Source organism: Populus alba, chromosome 13 (genome assembly GCF_005239225.2).
Source record: "Populus alba chromosome 13, ASM523922v2, whole genome shotgun sequence".
NCBI lineage: Eukaryota > Viridiplantae > Streptophyta > Magnoliopsida > Malpighiales > Salicaceae > Populus > Populus alba.
Genome location: NC_133296.1, coordinates 13811008 through 13832783, shown reverse-complemented (window position 1 = coordinate 13832783; position 21776 = coordinate 13811008). Strand labels below are relative to the sequence as shown.

General features: G+C 34.1%; 3 protein-coding genes across 4 annotated transcripts; 1 reads left to right on the top strand and 2 right to left on the bottom strand.

Annotated features, from left to right (window-relative positions):
* Positions 1-2209: 2209 nt before the first annotated feature.
* On the bottom strand, positions 2210-3840 carry LOC118050363 (small ribosomal subunit protein bS16cy). The gene is made up of 3 exons (XM_035060690.2): positions 3633-3840; positions 2980-3025; positions 2210-2501 (listed from the first exon to the last, which is right to left on the bottom strand). The coding sequence occupies exons 1-3, from the start codon at positions 3763-3765 to the stop codon at positions 2348-2350; spliced, it is 333 nt and encodes a 110-aa protein (XP_034916581.1). The 5' UTR covers positions 3766-3840; the 3' UTR covers positions 2210-2347.
* Positions 3841-4923: 1083 nt separating this feature from the next.
* LOC118050362 (ion channel CASTOR) lies at positions 4924-11837 on the bottom strand. Of its 2 annotated transcripts, none has more exons than XM_073403944.1 (12): positions 11374-11837; positions 11208-11279; positions 10431-11048; positions 9982-10164; positions 9456-9515; positions 9115-9366; positions 8750-8998; positions 7803-7901; positions 7376-7570; positions 7158-7250; positions 6442-6696; positions 4924-5617 (listed from the first exon to the last, which is right to left on the bottom strand). In XM_073403944.1, exons 1-12 carry the CDS (start codon positions 11773-11775, stop codon positions 5393-5395), a joined length of 2703 nt encoding a protein of 900 aa, XP_073260045.1. In that variant the 5' UTR covers positions 11776-11837; the 3' UTR covers positions 4924-5392. The 2 variants fall into 2 exon arrangements, with proteins under 2 accessions (XP_073260045.1, XP_034916580.1); XM_035060689.2 differs by having other exon boundaries at positions 9163-9366; positions 11374-11836.
* An 8362-nt stretch (positions 11838-20199) lies between these two features.
* LOC118050360 (uncharacterized) lies at positions 20200-20959 on the top strand. Its single transcript, XM_035060687.2, has one exon. The coding sequence runs from the start codon at positions 20280-20282 to the stop codon at positions 20802-20804; it is 525 nt and encodes a 174-aa protein (XP_034916578.1). The 5' UTR covers positions 20200-20279; the 3' UTR covers positions 20805-20959.
* The last annotated feature ends 817 nt before the right edge of the window (positions 20960-21776 follow it).

The window sequence follows — 21776 nt, the reverse complement described above, 5'->3', positions numbered from 1 at the left end:
AGCTGGTAAACAATGCCTGACAGAAACAAAGGAAAGAACAAGGGAACGAACAATGCCATTCTGTGGTTATAGAACAGCTGAAAATTCAAGATAATTGAATACAACTTGCAAATAAATAAATACCCTCCATTTTTTAAAGTGTTTAAACATAAAATATCAAGAAATGTGAATTTATAGCATCAGAAGCAAATATAAAAAGATAAGGACGACCTGCCAAGGGATCATAGAAACCATGGACATGGAGATGTTTGCCATCTCTTGAGTTTTTGCTAGCTGTAGAAATTATTCGATAAAGTGGCCTGCTCCTGCTCCCGAATGTAGCTAGGAGTACCGAGAGAGAGGAGCAGAGAGAGGGATTCTCTTAAAACTGCACCATATTTTGCATGCCTAAATCATATCAATGCTAGGAGTAACGAGAGAAAGGAGCAGAGAGAGGGATCCTCTAAAAATTGACCATATTTCATCTGCTTGAAATAAATGGCTGAATCTTCCACTGACTCGCCAGCCAAAATTAAGATGAAAATAGGAGAATCATCTGGCAGAAAGCAAGTTCCTTGATGAGCTGATGACAATTTGAGGGAAACTGTATGGTAACTGAAGATCCCACTCCTTGATCACTGTGCCATTTTTGGTATTTCACTCCCTGGTAAGACCATTTCAATGAGCGAGAAACTTTTACGAGGCATTTATCAATAAATGAGTGTGCTTATATCCAAAAGCACAGGTCAGGTCAAACATAAAAGCCATCTAATACTCTTGAAGCATGGTTTTGTTTCCAATTCCAGGAGGGTCTAGAGCTAATTTTTTTCAATGCACTATGCCACTCTTCTTTGCTTTTACCTTCGAGAGCACAGTTCAAAATAATAAGAGCTAAAATGCATCTCTAGAGCCTCCTGTTTAATTTCTGACGTGAGATGGTTCAACCAAGTAGAAAACTGGAACAGCTTTCTGTCGATTATTTTTTCTGCATTCAAGAATCTTTACAAGCTCCTCTCAGCACCATTTCGAAGATGCATAGTTTTCAGCAAAGAATAATCACAGAAAGCTTGGACTCTTCATTTGCTTTCAAAAGTGATGAGGATCCTATGAAGGTTATCTATGAAGGTTAGGATTTGTTTACGCTTCAAAGCTAGCTGGTATAACCAGAAGGAGGGTCCTCTCCTCTTAAACGAAAGACATCATATTTCTTTGGAGGGGTAGGGGTTGATGTTGAAGAAGAAGCCATGAGAAGAAAAGATTTAAATCATAATTGATCTTGATTTCCTTATAAGGTGCTTCAAATTGCATGCCTTCAGTTGCATTGAATGTTCTTGACACCAGATCCCTCCACACCCAATCTCCTGCTTCTTTACCCTCACTAAACCAAAGTAAATCAGAAGCGCTCCCATGAATCTCAAACCAAAAGTCCGCAAGCATGGCCTCAATAGAGGTCGTTCATATCTAACAAGCAAAAACATGAGAAATCACGCTGACATCAGGTGCTTAAATTGCACGATTTGAGCAAACGCTCAACAGTCGAGGGACACTGTAAACATGCCCGTTGCCTACTTTAAGGTTAAAGTGAATGCCTATTGCATTAAGCCCGTGACAGAGGGAGTCTCTAATCTTATGCCTACATGCCACCGTTTATGTATTGCTAAATGCATTACTGCAATCAGCTAAATTTTCTCAAGCAGAAGCAAAAGGACATACAGGAACATCACATTACAGATGCTCAATATTAAAATATATTGAAGTCCAACATTTAACAGCATCCATTTAGCCTTTTTATCAGCTACCTTCACAGTGACGTGAGGAAGGGAAATTGGGAGTTCGGAATAGGCAAGGAAAGACAACAATAACGATATACAACCTATTGTGCCCATTCATGCTTATGTGTAATAGGCCAATCAAGACTGTAAAATGAAGTTGTACACGAGGAAGATGATCTGCCAAATACACAAGAAATAACATTCTCTGCCTTGTGAGTGGCAAGTGCTCTTACATCACCTATCCTACGTTCTAATATCAGGTGCTTCATTGCTTGTGTAAACTAAAAGCAGGCAAGATAAGATCTCTAAAGTGCATTCAAGTATGTGCTCAGTAATGCTAACTACAGGCTTCTCATACAAAAACCTAACAAATGAATATAAACAGCAATACGCATCATGTTTGCATAGCATATAGTGGTTGAACATATGCATTAAGAGCAGATATAATGACACTAACATGAAATAAAAGCAAATATTAAACTCAAGTTCATTGAACAACCTGAAAAGGGAATTTTAGCTTTCAAACCATTCAGTGCTGGATCAAGCTTACAGGTACAAAACAGAACAGAAATATAAAACTACAGAAATGACAACTTTTACTGGGTGATCATCTTCTCTGGGTTTGAGGTATCACCAGATGGTCCCTTTTTCTGTCCCATCACAACCATTGGTGGTGGGGATACTAAACCAGCTCTCATAAGAATGCCACGTACGGTGTCTGTAGGTTGAGCACCGACTGATAACCAATACCTGCAGAAGCAAGTAGAAGAGTAACTCAAAAGCAGCAAAAACAAAATTACAGAGTACCAACTCATTTTATCAACCATGCAACTAGATGCAGCTATTCAAGAGGTTTATGTGAACTAAAAACCGATCTATCAGTTTTCTCCTTTAATTCAGAATTGACAATGTTGACACACACCTTTCTCTTTGTGAAGATATCTCCTACATGAAATAAATGTATAGCATGCTTATTGATCTCGTTTACAGTATCCTGTTTTAGTGAATTAAAAATCAATCTTAAACACTATATCTTGCTAGAATCTCCAAAATTATCTACTCAGGTTCAACTTAAACAGCGCAATCTCCTTTGATTTAGCTAAAACATAAATACTTGGATAAATTTACATAACCGCATATACAAGAAACATAAACAAAGCAAAACAAAAACAGAGTGAGAGAATAAAACTAAATGAGATATATATTTTTTTTTTAAAAAAAAACTTACTTCACAAGGTCAACATTAAGACCCAATCTTCTAGCATCGCCTTTAGCTACAAAAAGGAAACGCAGAAAGGTTTAAGAATAACGAAGCAACTTCATGAAGTTACAATATTGAAGCCATTGCAAAAGCTAAGCTCACTAATCAACATGTATCTTCCCCAAACAGCGAAACGAAAGATTAAGCATAATTAATGCTTTGGTGACTATAATAGAATAAATACATCTACTTTATTTGATGATATTTAAGTAATTGTATTAGTCCTATGAATAATGTTGGACCAAACCTTAAAAATTAGTTTTTCCCTACTCCTGATGATCTTTGTGCTTAAAATTTTCAGACTTCAACAGAAAACACCCTAAAGTATAAACAATCATTGCTATTAATGGTTACATTAAACTATATATACATATCAAAATGAAATGAAATGCATCCCACTTTGCAAACAATAACCCCACAAATTTTAACTCTTTGATAACAACTTTATCTACAGAGAACCTATAATGATAGTATGAGAGCTTGAAAATGAACCCAATTGAGAAGAAGTTAAGTTGAAACTGAATAAGCCTTCGAATTTCAAGTCTTTAAGAGCATAAAAACATCATGTAAACTGACCATACAAAACTAAGAAGAGAAGGGTAAAAACAAATGGAGGGAACCTGCTAAGGGGTCATAGAAACCAAGAACTTGAAGGTGCTTGCCATCTCTTGGTGTATGGCTATCAGCAGCAACGATCCTGTAAAATGCCCTGTTTTTGCATCCCAGTCTAGCTAAACGAATCTTCACTGCCATTTTCTTGAGTTCTTCAAGCGAGAGAGAGCAAGACAAGAAGTGCGTGTGGATATGGGTTTTTATATGGATAACGAGGATGAGATGGTTTGTGGATACGGGTTTTTCTAGTCGTTGATGATAAGGGTTTTTCTTAGTTGGGCTTCTCTACTTCTTTCTTGTCAAAACTACGCCGTTTGGAGTACATGTTTTCTTTAGAAAGCTTAAAGCCATGCAATTTGCCCCCGCTCTTTTCAACAAACCTTCAGAAAAATAGAGAGACAAGAAGAAATTATTTGTGATAAATAACCATAAATAAACTACAATATAGTATTGATAAATTAATATTCAATAAATTAATAACCTCAGTTAAATAATATTTTTACCTATCCCCAATTGAACTCAATATAATAAATTAATAATTCGTTAAATTAATAAGATATATATATTTAGAAAATATGGTCTCGCTTGATACATAAATTAATAATATTTTATAAATTAAAATTATATACATGCATGACTCAATTATAAGGTTTTTGTCAAATATAATTTCAATGTTACAATTTTTTCTCTTGAGATTGATGTCTCATTGGACTTTATCTCTTAACTTTTCTTAGTACATTAGTAAGTTTTAATATAGTGTTTTTATATTGGAAGAGAAAATTATACTATGTGATTATTGTAATTATTATCTTGAGCTTCATCTCACTCTAATTATTGTTTTTAGCTTTATTTTTATATCATTCTCGATAATTTACTCGATACTTAACAACTCTGAAGTAATTGTGTTTAATTTTATTATTTTATAGGACTATAGTTGATTTCTAGTTTCCTTTTTGACACACTCTAATAATTTGTTGTAGCGTGGAGTTCTCTTTTTTTTTTTTTTCCTTTCATTTTTGAGATCTTGTCAGCTAAAATTTACTTACAGAGGAGATTGGACGAGAAAAGTTTAACCATCTACCTTCAATTACCATGTTAACATTTAAAATAATCATGTTCTTCAGTGACGGAGAGTGTCCCTCTCGCTTCAGGTAGCCCTAAGGAAAGAAAAAAAAAAGCAAATCAATTAAAGACTGATTCTTTTGCCTTCTGTAGTAGGGTCCCCCTTGCTCCAGCAGACACAGACACCTGAGGACTCAGAGAAAAAAGAAACCAAGAGACAAAACATCTGCAATCACGTCCTGGGAAACAGAACAACCCTTTCGTAACCAAATATGTTGTTTGTAATACAAGTACATGATTCTGTTCGCAACTATAAACCTTTTACATAAAGCTCTTAGGCTCTCTAGCATGTTAATTCAGAACAATGAGTTGTTTCATTGCTTGCTGTCTCATCACAGTATAAGCAAATTGTGGGAAAAAATCTACTAGAATTTTCACAGTAGTTGGCAATCGACTTTACCAATTGACCGGGAACTCTATCCTTGCCAAAAATCCAAAACTTCTGAGGTTGAACTTTTGTACAAGAAATATTCTAGATGTGAATGTACATTCTCCCGTTGCACATATGTATATCTGCGGTATTTTTTTCTTCTTTTGCCAGACTTAGCAGAAACTGCAGAACACTTGCTGTTGCTGTTTTCGTAGGTGCCCATCTGATTTTTTTCAAAGAATATATCCTGTTCAGGAGTGTGAAAACAAAAATGTCTCATTCCCATTCCTTCTCTGCAATAACCACAAAAACATCTTTTAGTGACCACCTCCTTCTCTCGCTCTTGGCGGGTGGATTGATAACAGCTCTTTCAGCATCAGATACACGGTATCCAATGACAATCTCTCTTCTCTGTCTGGCTCGTAAGAGTACTTCATAGAAACTCAATTCCTCGCCTTCAAAAAGGTAAAGATCCGCTTGCCTTATTTGTAGCTCATTTCCCTGATGAACACAAAATGTTTCATGAATGATGAGTAAAAATGATCAGAGGATCATAAATTTCAACATCATCAATAGCAACAAGTTTACCAGCACAACCAGGAATGATGCTGATCAGTTGTGGTGGATTGCCTAAGGCTCTAAGCAATAAAGACAGAGTCCACTAGCAAAACCTTTGCTGTTGTGGCACAACATATTATGTGGCTAAAGTATGATTCAAAGGAGTGACCAACTGAATGCAGTAGGGAAAGAAGCTGATGGTCACCCACTGTGTTTAATTATAAAAAATGAATCCTTTAGTTTAGCTGTTTTAAGCCGATTGAAGCCACAGAATGTATTAAGAAAATCCAACAGAATCATGAAGACAGTACACAGGATGCAAGCTGATTCAGATCCTTATCGAACTATGGAGAGCATGACAAAGAGGAAAAGCTTTCTAGAACTAGCATACAGCACACAGGGTGCAAGCTGCTACTTGTGAGGGAAAAAAGGGTTGAATATTGCTAAAAGGTGTTTCAATTTCTCCCCACTTGCAAGAGTTGGCCAAAAAACTAAAGCAATCCTGTAAAAACTGTCAAGCGATACATGTGTCAAACCATCTCCTACAAAGAATTTCCCAAATTTTCATTGAATTGACCAAGATTGCAGGATCTCAATTATTATGTTTTTTATTTAAACCTTGAGTGCATTTGAATTAAAAAAATAGATTATGCACCTGTTGGGATTTTCTATTGCAATTTTGTAAGTCATTTTGCCCTTCGAAATTTGGGTTTGCCATAGAATGTAATCAGATCTCAGAATTTAACAGAAGAGAAACAAAAGAATACCTCCTCTGCGAAGAGCTCTTTTAATACATCATTTATTTGTTGATCTTCTGCAACCATGGCCAACGCCATGCTGACAAGCTCATTTGATAGAACATAATCGCTGATCTTTGACATGGACAGTAAATTTTTAGTTCTTGGGTCCAGAATTTCACTTATTATTACTGATTTATCTGAAGCCTGCTGCATCTCCCCAATCCATGTGTCTTGTGAGAAGCTTCCTCCGTGAACCTGGTTTGACATTGGGAGGCGCTTCGACTGCATGGATCATGAGAATAAGAAAAGAATGATTACAAAGATCAAAGAGCGCTAAATCTCACAAGTGATCTCCAATGTCAGCATATTAGTCAACACCAGGATTCTGTACAACTATCTTTTCTTGGGTTCTGGAGAGAAGAAACAAAATTTTCTCTGGCTTTTCCTTGAATTGATGAAGAGCTGACCACATAATCTTCAGAAATGAAGGCAAAAACCCCTCTGTTCATAAGATCACAGGGCATCTTGGAGGATGGAATGCAACAATAGTTGTTCAAAAAGGGATGAAAGGTGACAAGCCCATGTCAAATGGAAAAGACTCTAGCCACCCTACCCCCTCCCAAATCATTGACTCAGTTTCACAATTTTTAAATTGCAGTTTCTGTGTGGCAGAAACCAACTGTCATAGATGATACATATCTGTGTCATAGCCTACCCACCAGAACTTTAGTTAGATGAAGTACCTGAATATCACGAATCAATAGTAATGTGGCAAGAGATCTGGAGTCTGCTTGCATGGCTGAATCTTCAACTGACTCGTCGGCCAAAATTAAAATCTAAACAAACCAAAGACTTCATCAAAATCTTTTTAACAAAGAATAACAATACTTCAAAAAATATAATCCCGGTCATCATATAATTACATCCAAAACCCAATGATATTAAGTATTATTCTACTTACCGAATCAAAAGATTGCAAAGGAAGGCTTTCTAAATGACGTCTTATGACTGTATTTCCCTCTCGATTAACCAGTTGTATATTTTCCAACCTACTCAAGTCCAGGCCACCATCAATAAGCTTCTTTTCCCTCTCCTTTTCAGGAACATCATTGAACATCCAGAGCTCTGAACCTTGTGCTAAAAATGCATCCAACACCTAAACTTGCAATGATGAGTAAACCTAACATTAATATTGTTTTTAGAAAATGAAAAAGTTTAAGAGAGAAAAAAGAGCACTCCAAATTGTAGCAAGAAATATTATGTAGAAAGAATAGTTCCAGTGAAGAAACATTTGTTGCAACTACAACTGAAAATTCAGTATTCTGAAATGTCTACCACCACTTTGCCGCAACGGAGAAGTTATGATTTCAGAATTCTTATAACATTACCATAATCATATCTTCCATGTCTCGTCTCCAACCACAAAACAGTATCCTTTCTGCAGGCTTTGGAACAATGGAGTCTTTCGGTAGACTTCCTCTCCATACCTGCAGCATCCAGGCGAAGAAAAGAAAAGATTAGGGGCTTCACAAATGAACTTACCACAATCATATCATCAATGTCCCTCCTCCATCCACAAAGTAGAACCTTCTGTGGCATTCTTGCAGGTTGGGCAATGTGCATGAATGATGCTTCTTTGACCTGATGATGAAATTGATTGTATTATGTAAGTTTTTCTTATTATGGTCTACCCACTTACCTAATTTCCACCGAAGGAACCATTCTAGCGTGCACATCTGAACTGACCATGATCTGCTGTTTTAGTTTTCATTTTGTTTCCTTTTCAATTTTACTGATTTCTTTACATCATATCAAAAGCACACAAGATATCCTTCACTAAATTACACCGATCTATTATTTAGTGAAAAGAACCATCCTCAAAGGGTCTATGGTAGACACGTCAGATGCAAAGCGATAGTATCCCAACCACACTGCAACATGTACAACGCTAAGGAGTTCATGCATATATGTGCAACAACATAATTACCTAAAGGCCAGCAAAATGCTAAAACTAACTAAAGTGAATCTATTTATTTATGGGTATGCTCGGGTATCTACAGGTAGGACTGGCCTTATTTTCCTCTATGCAGATATCTGCTGCATTTACTATGGCCTTTTCTTTCCCTTTTCATTTTGTAATTTTATCTCTGATATAAAAGCATCCTGGCTCAGGCAAGCTAAGACGACTTTCTTTTGCTAACTGGGTAAGGCACAAGTCCCGTCTCTTATTATGCACATACCACATAGGATGACAGATCAAAGAAAGGGGAAGCTTGGGGAAAGAATGCAAGGAAATCTATAAGAAATCTTTATTTCTGAGTGAAAATGAAAGCACCGTCGGTAATGCTGCTGGAGCATAGCTATCGTCATCTTCTGCTATGACAAGGACTTCATCACCTTCTTGTAGAACATACGAGTCTTCAGGATTCAGGATAATTTTACCCCCAAAGGAAGCAACCTTGATCCCACAAGGTATAGCATCAGGAAAACTGATTAGTATGTCCTCAAATTGCATGCCGTGCAACTGTGGCCATCTTTTGATATAAAACTCACAATTTTCAAACCCGAGTATGTCTTCCCAGATCTGTCATAAGCCATCCATATTTATCACATGCACAAAACGAGCAGGGAAGTAGTTTACAGCATAATAATGGAAGTAAAAATCAATGTGAAAAAATCAGTAAGGTAAATAATGCTCACACTGATGTCAAAGAATGTGACTAGAGTATTAAGAGTGCAGCAATTAACCTGTGCAAGTCCTGGCTGCCGAGCACATTGAATCATCAAGCGGCCAATAACATCATGAGCTACAACAGTTTCAACAAGATCTCCACCAACAAGTTTCAAAAGAACCTCATTGTCAAGATCACTTAGCTCCACGACAATGTGCCCTCTCAGCCCTTCTTTCACTCCTATAAGACTTAAGACGGTTCTCAATGCACGAGCATCACTCTGTAAAAAACCATAAACGAGTTAACGGTTATCAATGCTTATCGGATATCAGATATGAAGCACATCACTTCTTCACTCAAGTAGCAGACCTGGTCAGCATTTCCATCTTCAGCAAGGACAATTATTGCACGGGCCTTGGAGACAGATACCTGAAAACTTAAGGCATTACTAAACCAAGAAAGTTAACAGAGAAAATAATGGTTTCAGCATTCATGACAAAGTAGATACTCCCATCATCAGGTTTAGAAGAAGAAGAGAGAGGAAGTTCAACGTAGACTTGAAGAGTAAATAATATTCACTGAAGAAACCATGACAAGAAATGCATGTGCAATCTTCAAGAATACAATGCAATAATGTGCATTAAGCTGCTTTAAGAAACAGTTAATCATACAATTCTTGGGAACTGGCATGCTTTAGCAAAATTAGGTATGTGCCCTGAAACTAAATTAGACAAACATAAATTTTGGATAGGATAACTAATCAGGCCATTTAGCATTAATGAATCACTTATTGATTGTACGACTGAAGAAGATTGAATCTGTCCCGCAACCACAGCTTTCAGCAGAGAAGATATATGCTACAACTTGTAAGCAATACCACAGAATGTACGCATACCTTTTTCAGGTCAGCCAGAATTAAAGGACTCCCGCTTCTGCATATGACAAATGTTCCTTTGAAGTCGAACTCCATTTTAGCAATATCCATTTCCATCTCTTCTTTGTCTCGTTCAGCCAACACCACAACAATTCCTCCCCCCAAACTCTCATTGGCTATAGCAAGCTGATTCAGAAGTGATCCCTGGTTTCAGAACAAAACGATTGGTGACTGAGGAAAAATTTGCAAAATATTCTGCAAACACCTAAATATATTTATTTTGTGTTATCCATGTGCTTTTATGAATTTCTTCAGAGATTTTTATATTAGGAAGGAAATAACTGTTCCCAGTTTATTTAAAGGTCTTTGAGATGAGGTGTCTACACTATTCACACACGTCATATAACATGCCAGCAAATGTATAGAGCAAAGAAGCTTCACACTAACAAGATGTGGAATAAGAATCTTACTAATTTATCACTCCACCCAAGAATTAGAGTATGGTTTTGCTCAACCACTTTGCTTCTTCCTTTCCTTAACGAATCGAACTTCTCAGAAATAGCGTCAGACACAAGCCCAAGCATCATAGCAAAAATAAGCATCCCACCAAAGCTAATAGAGACAGAAACAAGCCTTGGACCAATCCCCTCTGAATTAGCATGATTGCCCGAATCAGCTACAAATGTCCAAGACAACCAAAGACAATCCGCTAAACTATCATTTGTCACACCAAACATTGCCAAGCCACCAAGACAAATAACCAGCAGTGTCGCAACTAACAACGCCAAAGGCTTCGCATATGGACGAACCGATAAGAAAACATCCACCCGATAGGCAAGCTGCTTATTCAATAGCACCGCGTCCCAGATATTACCCGACGATCTCGATGTTGATACAAAATCAATGTACTTGAAAGCGAGAACTGGAATAGACAATAGCGTAAGTGAAACAATCAAAGCCAAATTCTTTAACCCATTATCACCACCATAATTATTATCATCAATCTCCTGCATTACTGAATCAGAAGCATCTACATTGGATAATGAATTACACGCTCGCAATGCAACATTTAGTTTCAATATTTGATTCTGCAATAAAGAATACAAAGAATCCCTGTTAAATAACAACAAAATCCTGCATTAAGGTCAAATTCGCTAACAAGGACTCCAAATAATCAATATAACCATAGAAGACTTAAAAGCACTAATCTTGATAATGAAAATCAAAACTTAAAGAGAACGACTCACCTGCAAATCAATTACTTGTTTATGTAAGGTAAAATTCTTGTGTACCGACGAAGCCAAAGCAGTAATAACAATCTGCAACAGCCCGAAAGAAAGCCACTTCAAAAAACATTTCTTTATTTCTTTCCCAAAACCAAACCAACAAAAAGGGTACTGTATAAACACTTACAGCTGCTGTGATGGTCAAATTCCATCTGAATCTGACCCGATGAACCGATGGCCCGGAAGAAACCTTCTCAGAAGACTGCTTCTTCTCACTGGGAACAACAGGTTTCCGGTCCAAAAAGGAATCATGTTGTTCTTGTTTTGAAGGTTTAACTAGTTGTCGAGGGAATTCCACGCGCCGGCGAAGTATGCCGTATTTAGAAGTGGCTGGGGGGGGAATAGAGGAGGATGGTCGAAAAGACTGCGACTTAGAGAGGATGGAATCAGGAGAATGCTTGGGAGTAGTGGAGAATCTGCGGTGGGATTTTGGAGGTTTAGGAGGTGACTGGTGGATGAAAGAAGGAGAAGGGAAGAACCAGTCCCTGTCGAAGGAAGGAGACGGTGAGTCTTCGGAGTCGAGGGACATGGTGGGTTTTTTTTATTGAAATGTTTTCCGTTTTTGTGTTTGATTAATGATTAACTATTGTTCCAGTAAGTCTTTTTATTTAGGCCAACTTTAGCTAATTTGCAAGATTCATGAGGTAAATAAAAAAAAATTAAAAAGTTTAATTCTCAATACATTAAATATTAAATAAAAAAAATTTATAAAAGTAACAATAATGTATAAATTTGACACCGAGCAAAATTGGATATTGGAAGTTACTATACTCATCATCATTAAAGTGTGGCGGCCTTTTCAACGTGTTATGCACGTGCGATCAAGTTTTTTTCAAATTAGTTAAATTTAATTCTTGAATTGACAAGTTTTGAGTTCTTCTTTGGAGCTTTAATTGTTTTAAATTAATGAAATCAAATTTATTTTTCTAAATTGAGCACCAAAATTTTCCTCGACCACTCAAGAACACAAAGCGAAGCAAATAGAGATCAACTATAAAATTTGATTCCAAATCAACCAAGCATGGAAGATGGTGAAACTAAACAAAACAATACTCTAGATTCATTATTATAATCCATAATACATATGAAACTTTAGCTATAATTTTTTTTACTACAATAAATTCATCATTTTTTTTAATTGTTTTAATGTTGAAATGGCTTGAGATTTTAGTTACCAACTAAGTAGGTAACTGGATTAGTTAAATTAAACTGTATTTTTTTTTAAAGTAAAACTTTAAAATAAAATTGTTTTAAAATATGAAATGACATCATTCAAGATTTGTTTTTTTTTAAATAAAATAATATTATTTTGATTAAAACAAGTTTGAAGAAAATCCGACCAAGTTAAACTATAATTTCGAGAGGTTTTATTTCATCTATGTTGAGATTAATTATTATAATTTAATGAAGTTTAATGCTTGTAATATTATAATCAAGAGGTTGTTTGGAGTGATTAGCTTTGTACTCGCAAGGTGTTAGAATAATCAATGCGTGGAAATTTGTTCTTCGAAAGTGAGTGGAAGAATTAGACTTTGATTATTCTTTGAATGTTTTTCCCCTTACAGTATGATTACCACCGCCTCTCGTCGTCGTCGTCATTATCTTATGGCGATTTCATGTCAACAAAATTCAGCTATTGTTTTCTATGGTTTGAATTAACAAGATAGATAATTTAGGTCTTTGGTGTTGATTGGACGGCTTGACTAAATAATTTATTTTATTTTATATTTAGTAGAAAATTAACAAAATAATAACACATCTCATCTAATGTCTAATGTCCTGTAGGGAATATTAGTTAGGTGGCTCATACTAATTAAGTAGCCAGCAACGTTATTTTCTTAAAAAATTTAGATCCTATATATTGTAGGATTGAAGGCTATTTGGGTTCTATACTGGCAGGATCCCAATCTATTTTGGGCCATGCACAGCCAATAATTTAATGTTATTCTGGGTTTTGTAGTCTGGAGGGCTAGAGATGGTTGGGTCTTAGCGCAATCCAAGCGTCATGTGTGCATCGGGGTTTGCCCAGCACACAAGCAAGTAGTTTAAAAGGCTGTTTGGCACTGCGGTGCAACCTGTTTTTTACAAAATTTCATAAATTTTGTTTTTTGCTAAAATTAAGTGTGGTTTGTACTTTCTGGATCGTTTTGATGTGCTCATATCAAAAATAATTTTTAAAAAATGAAAAAACATTATTAGCATGTTTTTCGGCACGAAAAGCTATTTAAAAAGCAACCGCTACCACACTCTCAAACACCCTCTAAGTGCCACATATCTCTATGTGGTTTTTCTTTGATAATAATAATAAATTTTTAAAAATTTATTAAGGATGATGATGATGATGATAATTTTTAATTTTACCTTTCAAATCAAATTTATAGTTTTTTTAATATTAATAATAATTTTATTAATAATATTAATTATTACAAAAATAATAATATTTATAACACAAAAGATAATAATTTTAATATTAATACTTTTGATTATGGTAAAAAAATAATAATATTCATAACACAAATAATACTATTTTTAATTCCAAGAATATTTATAACACAAATAATATTTTTTTATATTAAGACTTTGAATTATTATAAAAATAATAATATTAGAACACAAATAATAATATCTTTGATATGAATACGTTGAATTATAAGAAAAAAAATATATTTAGAACACAAATAATAATATTTTGATATAAATACTTTAAATTATAAAAAATATATATATTTACAACACAAATTATAATATTTTTATATTAATTCTTAGAATTATTGAATATTTTTAATAATACTACACCGCAAGCTCACCTTTTATTTTTATAAAAAATATCATAAAAAATTATAATATAAATAATAATATGTTTTCAATATTAATAATAATATTTTCTTTTAAATTTATTAATTATAATACAAATAATAATATTTATAATATAAATAATTATATTTAGAATCCCAAGAGCATCTCCAATGCATGAAGCAAATGAAGAGGCAAATGCTAAATATTGTACTTTAGCTTTTATTTTTTCAATTTTTTCATTCCAATGCAGCACCCAAATAAATAGCCAATTTTGGCTATTTGTTTGTTGGCTAGTCATTTCTACATTTCACTATAGAAATGGTCAAAATAAATAACTGTTGGCTAATAACTATTTTTATAGCCGTTGGCCAACAACTTTTTTTTTTCTTTTGGAGAAATTTTCTTTAAATGTAAGAGAAAAGAACTTGTAGTTTTAAAATTTTGTATTGTGACTCATCCTTCTCTCAAATTTAGAAAAACAAGAATCAATTATTCTCTGGTTAATTAATAACATCGGTTGTGTTAATTAGCTTAAATTAAAAGGTATGCTTGTTTAAAAGCTTTTTCTATTTTCTCTTTTATATCTCTTGATTTTTTAGATATTTTGTTGTTAATTTAATATTTGTGATGATTTTTATTTCTTTATTATTTTATGTTTTTAATATGGGTCAAGGAAGACAATTTTTATTTATGTTGTTATATTTGATAAAATTGAGAGAAATTAATAATAGTAGTTGATATTGATAAAAAGATAAAGTGACAAATTTAAAATTTATTTTTGATTGTCTATTTTAATTTGAGGTCAATTATACTTTGTCTTGTTGAAAATGCAATTAAACTAGTATATCAATTCTTTTTTAGTTCCAAAAAATGGTCAAATTGTTATGTTAGAACAAGTAGGAGGCAATGCTTATTATTAATTCGCATGTATGAAAACTATAAAATTGCTAGATATTGAATGTGAGCTTCTTTTACACTCTCTTATAAGGTTTTAACTTGAGTTTTTTTTTTTTTTTTAATATAAATGGATTCAAATTTTCCAAGCTCTTTTACCAACTTTCTTATGAGTGAGTCAGAAGATATTCTCTCTCAACCAAGTGATTCTAATCAATTAATTGATGACTTAACATACTCGAATTTAAACATCCATTCGGCAAAAAAATCACAAAGAAGTAAAAATTTCTCACTAGAGAAAGATTATTTACTTGTCTCTACATGACTAAATACAAGTAAGGATCCAATTACAGGAGTTGAACAACAAATAAAACAATTTTGGACTCGCGTACATATTTACTTTGTAGAGAATGGAGAAAACTTGAATAATCGTTCCATGGTTTATATCGGTTGTTATTAATGTATGGCACTGATCTTCTCTTTTCTCATGGTCGATGAGATGGGTGATTCTTGCTGTTCACTGGCAAGCTGTGAGTTTTGGTTGTGTTGCTTTGAGCATTATCTGCTTCAACATTTATGATTTGGACAGTTGTATATTGGAAATAATTGTGCTACTGTGCTTTGTTGAAACTTTGTACAGTACAATGCTTTGTATTTGGGTGTTAGAAGGGGGGTTTCAGTTTGAATCATGTTATCTTTGTCTGAGATCCATACCTATTTTGCAATTTCAATTTTGGTTCTTAGCTCCATTTCATTAGGTCTGCATGTAATATGCTTTGAGGCTCTGGCCTCCCCCTGGGAGTCATATATATTCTTTTCAGTGCCTTGATTCTTCTATCATATGCTGACATGTGATTTTTCCGGTAGTCCCACTTCAGTAGGAGAATGGTTAGCTTGTGTTTGATGTGGTACGCTTTTTGTTGTACTTTCTTAGCTTTTATCACCATTTTTGAAAGAAGAAAGAGAGGAGGATTTTTTCAAGTTCTGAAATATTCGTAAATCTAGTCCTTAGGGCTGCCTGGTTTGTGATTTCAATTAGAAGTTTCTCCTCTTCCATATTGCTTATTTTCTTTGGCATGGATAATAACTTTAATTTTGTATTCCAATTCAGGATTTTAGTCCTTTGAGATAACAGAAGTCAAGATGCAAGTTGTTCCTAGAGAGGGTGAAAAGTGCTTTGTCCGTCTCTGGTCCTAGGCCAATGGAGTGGTCTACTGTTCTATATGCAGGGCCACAAGGACCTGGAAAAAATGGAAAACAGCATAAATCTAGCTTGGAATCACCTATCATGCTACTCACTGGTCACTGGAGTGCTGTATGTACTATGAAGTTCAATCCAGATGGAAATGTCATTGCATCAGGATCTCATGACAAGGAAATTTTTCTATGGTAAATTCATGGGGAATGCAAAAACTTCATGGTTATGAGAGGGCACAAGAATGCAGTTTTGGATACTTGAGGGCCATCAGGATATGATTACAGGTATGCAGCTGAGCCCTGATGGCTCATATCTGCTTATGAATGGCATGAACAACAAGCTCTGCATTTGGGATATGCGCCCCTTTGCATCACAAAATCGTTGTGTGAAGATTTTTGATGGGCACCAGCACAACTTTGAAAAGAACTTGTGAAAATATAGCTGGTCACCAGATGGAAGCAAGGTTACTGCTGGTAGTGCAGATCGCATGGCTTATATATGAATCTGTCAATGAGTGTGTCTTCCACCCTACTGAACCTATCTTTGGATCATGCAGCAGCGACAAACAGATTTATCTTGGGGAAATCTGATTACTATTTTGTCAGTTTGCTTAAAATGAGTTGTTAGTAACAGTGAGGATGTTTCGGGGCCTGCTTGTGAGTACCCAACAGAAAGATTGAACAGGTTGTAAGGATACCATGTTACATTTTACAGAACTTTCTCATATCCTGCTGACAATTTAGGTCTTTGGTGTTGATTGGACGAATTGACTAAATAATTTATTTTATTTTATATTTAGTAGAAAATTAACAAAATAATAACACATCTCATCTAATGTCTAATGTCCTGTAGGGAATATTAGTTAGGTGGCTCATACTAATCAAGTAGCCCGCAACGTTATTTTCTTCAAAAATTTAGATCCTATATATTGTAGGATTGAAGGCTATTTGGGTTCTATACTGGCAGGATCCCAATCTATTTTGGGTCATGCACAGCCAATAATCTAATATTAATACTTTTAATTATGGTAAAAAAAAATAATAATATTCATAACACAAATAATATTATTTTTAATTCTAAGAATATTTATAACACAAATAATATTTTTTATATTAAGACTTTGAATTATTATAAAATAATAATATTAGAACACAAATAATAATATCTTTGATATGAATACGTTGAATTATAAGAAAAAAATATATTTAGAACACAAATAATAATATTTTAATATAAATACTTTGAATTATAAAAAAAATATATATTTACAACACAAATTATAATATTTTTATATTAATACTTAGAATTATTGAATATTTTTAATAATACTACACCGCAAGCTCACCTTTTATTTTTATAAAAAATATCATAAAAATTTATAATATAAATAATAATATGTTTTCAATATTAATAATAATATTTTCTTTTAAATTTATTAATTATAATACAAATAATAATATTTACAATATAAATAATTATATTTAGAATTCTAAGAGCATCTCCAATGTATGAAGCAAATGAAGAGGCAAATGCTAAATATTGTACTTTAGCTTTTATTTTTTCAGTTTTTTCATTCCAACGCAGCACCCAAACAAATAGCTAATTTTGGGCTATTTGTTTGTTGGCTAGTCATTTCTACATTTCACTATAGAAATGGTCAAAATAAATAACTGTTGGCTAACGACTATTTTTATAGCAGTTGGCCAACAACTTTTTTTTTTCTTTTGGAGAAATTTTCTTTAAATGTAAGAGGAAAGAATTTGTAGTTTTAAAATTTTGTATTGTGCCTCACCCTTCTCTCAAATTTAGAAAAACAAGAATCAATTATTCTCCGGTTAATTAATAACATCGGTTGTGTTAATTAGTTTAAATTAAAAGGTATGCTTGTTTAAAAGCTTTTTCTATTTTCTCTTTTATATCTCTTGATTTTTTAGACATTTTGTTGTTAATTTAATATTTGTGATGATTTTTATTTCTTTATTATTTTATGTTTTTAATATGGGTCAAGGAAGACAATTTTTATTTATGTTGTTATATTTGATAAAATTGAGAGGAATTAATAATAGTAGTTGATATTGATAAAAAGATAAAGTGACAAATTTAGAATTTATTTTTGATTGTCTATTTTAATTTGAGGTCAATTATACTTTGTCTTGTTGAAAATGCAATTAAACTAGTATATCAATTTTTTTTTAGTTTTAAAAAATAGTCAAATTGTTATGTTAGAACAAGTAGGAGCCAATGTTTATTATTAATTTGCATGTATGAAAACTATAAAATTGCTAGATATTGAAAAGTGCTTTGTCCGTCTCTGGTCCTAGGCCAATGGAGTGGTCTACTGGTCTATATGCAGGGCCACAAGGACCTGGAAAAAATGAAAAACAGCATAAATCTAGCTTGGAATCACCTATCATGCTACTCACTGGTCACTAGAGTGCTGTATGTACTATGAAGTTCAATCCAGATGGAAATGTCATTGCATCAGGATCTCATGACAAGGAAATTTTTCTATGGTAAATTCATGGGGAATGCAAAAACTTCATGGTTATGAGAGGGCACAAGAATGCAGTTTTGGATACTTGAGGGCCATCAGGATATGATTACAGGTATGCAGCTGAGCCCTGATGGCTCATATCTGCTTATGAATGGCATGAACAACAAGCTCTGCATTTGGGATATGCGCCCCTTTGCATCACAAAATCGTTGTGTGAAGATTTTTGATGGGCATCAGCACAACTTTGAAAAGAACTTGTGAAAATATAGCTGGTCACCAGATGGAAGCAAGGTTACTGCTGGTAGTGCAGATCGCATGGCTTATATATGAATCTGTCAATGAGTGTGTCTTCCACCCTACTGAACCTATCTTTGGATCATGCAGCAGCGACAAACAGATTTATCTTGGGGAAATCTGATTACTATTTTGTCAGTTTGCTTAAAATGAGCTGTTAGTAACAGTGAGGATGTTTCGGGGCCTGCTTGTGAGTACCCAACAGAAAGATTGAGGTTGTAAGGATACGATGTTACATTTTACCTGCTGACATGTTTGCAGTTCTTTTTTGCTTGTTGGCCATGCTTTTCAACTGAAGCATGTACGCATGAATGAATTATCTCAAAATGTATGCTCGAGCAATGTGCCTGGTGAATATTTGTTAGATACGAAATTTAAGTTACTGAACTTGTACTCTTTGATTTTGAAACAAGTTTCCGACTATGTTCATTGTCCTAGCACGGTGATATTGGTACGTCGAATTTTCAACTATTTTTGTCTTGTTTTCAACTATTTCTGTCTTGATTTTCAATGTCTTTTTGAAAAATAAAAAACCCAAAAATATGTTTTCAGTGTCTTGTTAGCTAAATCTGTCGTACAACCATGCCTCCTGTCTTGCTTTGTGAAAAAGAAAGATGGAAGCTGGGGGTTTTGTGTTGATTATACAAAACCTTACGAGATAACTGATATACAAGGAAAAACACCCTCATATTATTGAATCTGCGACCTCTACAGTTCATTCTGAGGAAGAATTAGGTGACTGCTTTCTGGACTAGATATTTCTGTGCTCAATGCGTCGCAACAATTGATTTGTTGGCTGGATTATGAACATGATAATGACACTATAGAAAGACGACGATTATATTTCAAGCTATGGACGATGATGTTACCTGCTCGAAGATCAATACGCTTGAAGGCCAAGATATGATCACAGGTATGCAGGCAGTCCAGATGGCTCTTGGGATATGAGCTTCAAGATTGTTCTTGAAAAGAACCAAATAAATTGTAAAATTCTTTGGGAATATTTTTTGTAAAATTATCAGCATCGCTATTTTTTTTTTTATCAAATTCATTTAAATATTGCTATTGGGTTAGTAGTTCAGCGCAATAAACTAAGCTGGCAGTCTGGCATTAGCTTCAAATCAAATCACAACGTTAAAAGTAGCCGTTGCAACGAGTCAGCCCACTAGCATTGCTGGTGACCAATCAGATCATAAAAGGAAAACTAGCCGTTGGCAAACCCTCTTTCAACGGCTATCTCCCTGCTTCATGATATATATGCTTAGATATCCCAGTATCCCCTTCAACAAATTATCTCAATCTTCAAAACCCAGTCCCCAGTTACAGCAGATCATCAGCAGATCATCAAAAATCTGAAATGGGTCTCATAAACAATCACAAATCCTGCCCAGTGACTGAATCCCACCACTCTCTCCACAAATTCTTCGTTATATGCAACTACATTCTCTTATGTGCAGCCTCTAGTTGTATATTCCTCACTCTCTCTCTCCGCCTATTCCCTTCCCTCTGCGGCTTCTTCGTCATTCTCCTCCACGTGGTCACCATCATCGCAGCCGTATCGGGCTGCTCTGCGACCTTATCCGGGTCCAACAAATGGTATGCAGCTCACATGGTCAGCACTTCTCTGACAGCAATATTTCAAGGATCAGTTTCTGTCCTTATCTTTACTCAAACCGGTGATTTCTTGGGCTACTTGAAGTCTTATGTGAGAGAAGAAGATGGTGCTGTAATCTTGAAGCTGGCTGGTGGGCTTTGTTTGCTGATCTTTTGCCTTGAGTGGGTGGTTTTGGTTCTTGCTTTCTTGTTGAGGTACTACGCTTTTGTCGAAGGAAACGGGAATAGTGCTGGCGATGGTTCTTTTGATAGAATTGGGAAGGTTTGAGAAGAAGGTTGTGAAAAACTGGCGATTTTAGAGACGTTCTAGCAATTATGTGGATTTGATTTGTACTGTACCGATCCTATTCTTTGTAGTTTTGGTTGTGTAATTCATGTTTGTAATCCTATTCTTTATTTGTTTGGAGAATATTTTCCTTTTCATTTCTCTGGTAATTACTAATTTGCTTTCTTTTCATCAAAATAGTTCTAAGCCAAATTACTATATCATAAACATGAACCACAAAGATTTGCCCACTAATTTAGAGGAGCATTTTGCTCACAGTTTTCGAGTATGGGGGCTTGATTGTGGAGCATTTTGCTCATTCTTATTGCCCAATTGAAAAACTCTTCTCCTTAATTGTATAATGATGTAATTTTTTTTTTTTTTTTGCATCCATTAATTATGCATATAAAAACTCGCAGTTTTTTAATGCCCAATATTTTCGAGTTAAGTTTCAATTAGAAAAAGAATAGGATTATAAACAAGGAATGATAAAATTGAGTAAAAATTAATAATAATAATTACGAGTTAACCCAAATTAGTATAATAAATTTGTAAATATATGTAATAAGGGTTGAGCCAACCCAAACATGTAGTTTGGGTTATGAAATTAAGGATAACTCAATATACAAAAATACAAAGAAAATTAGGAAAGCCCACTTAAAAAAAATACTAAAGTCAAACGATGAAATAAAAAAAAAAAAAAAAAAAAAATCAATGTCAACTCATGCTAATTTGTTAAACTCATGACCTATATAGATCATTAAACTATAAGTATTATATATGAAAAAAACCACGAAATCCAATTCTTAATTAATTAAATGTTGAATGATAAAATAAAATAAAAAATTAGACAAAAATATCCAAAATAAAAAATAACAATTAAAAAGAATGAGAATCAAAACTGAAATAAAAAATAAATTAGAGGATAACTATAAAATTTTGATCCAAAGATTAAATTGAAAAGAAAAATCATTT

What these genes read in the sequence shown, in the direction of transcription:
- LOC118050360 (XM_035060687.2), top strand. Translation starts at nt 20,280, where the DNA reads ATGGGTCTCATAAACAATCACAAATCCTGCCCAGTGACTGAATCCCAC.
- LOC118050362 (XM_073403944.1), bottom strand. Translation starts at nt 11,775, where the DNA reads ATGTCCCTCGACTCCGAAGACTCACCGTCTCCTTCCTTCGACAGGGAC. An exon ending in TTGGGTGGAGTGATAAATTA is followed by an intron (nt 10,165 to 10,430) that starts GTAAGATTCTTA and finishes TTCTGAAACCAG; the next exon opens with GGATCACTTCTGAATCAGCT. An exon ending in CTTTGCAATCTTTTGATTCG is followed by an intron (nt 7,251 to 7,375) that starts GTAAGTAGAATA and finishes TGGTTTGTTTAG; the next exon opens with ATTTTAATTTTGGCCGACGA.
- LOC118050363 (XM_035060690.2), bottom strand. Translation starts at nt 3,765, where the DNA reads ATGGCAGTGAAGATTCGTTTAGCTAGACTGGGATGCAAAAACAGGGCA. An exon ending in TTTCTATGACCCCTTAGCAG is followed by an intron (nt 3,026 to 3,632) that starts GTTCCCTCCATT and finishes TCCTTTTTGTAG; the next exon opens with CTAAAGGCGATGCTAGAAGA. An exon ending in CTTAATGTTGACCTTGTGAA is followed by an intron (nt 2,502 to 2,979) that starts GTAAGTTTTTTT and finishes TTGCTTCTGCAG; the next exon opens with GTATTGGTTATCAGTCGGTG.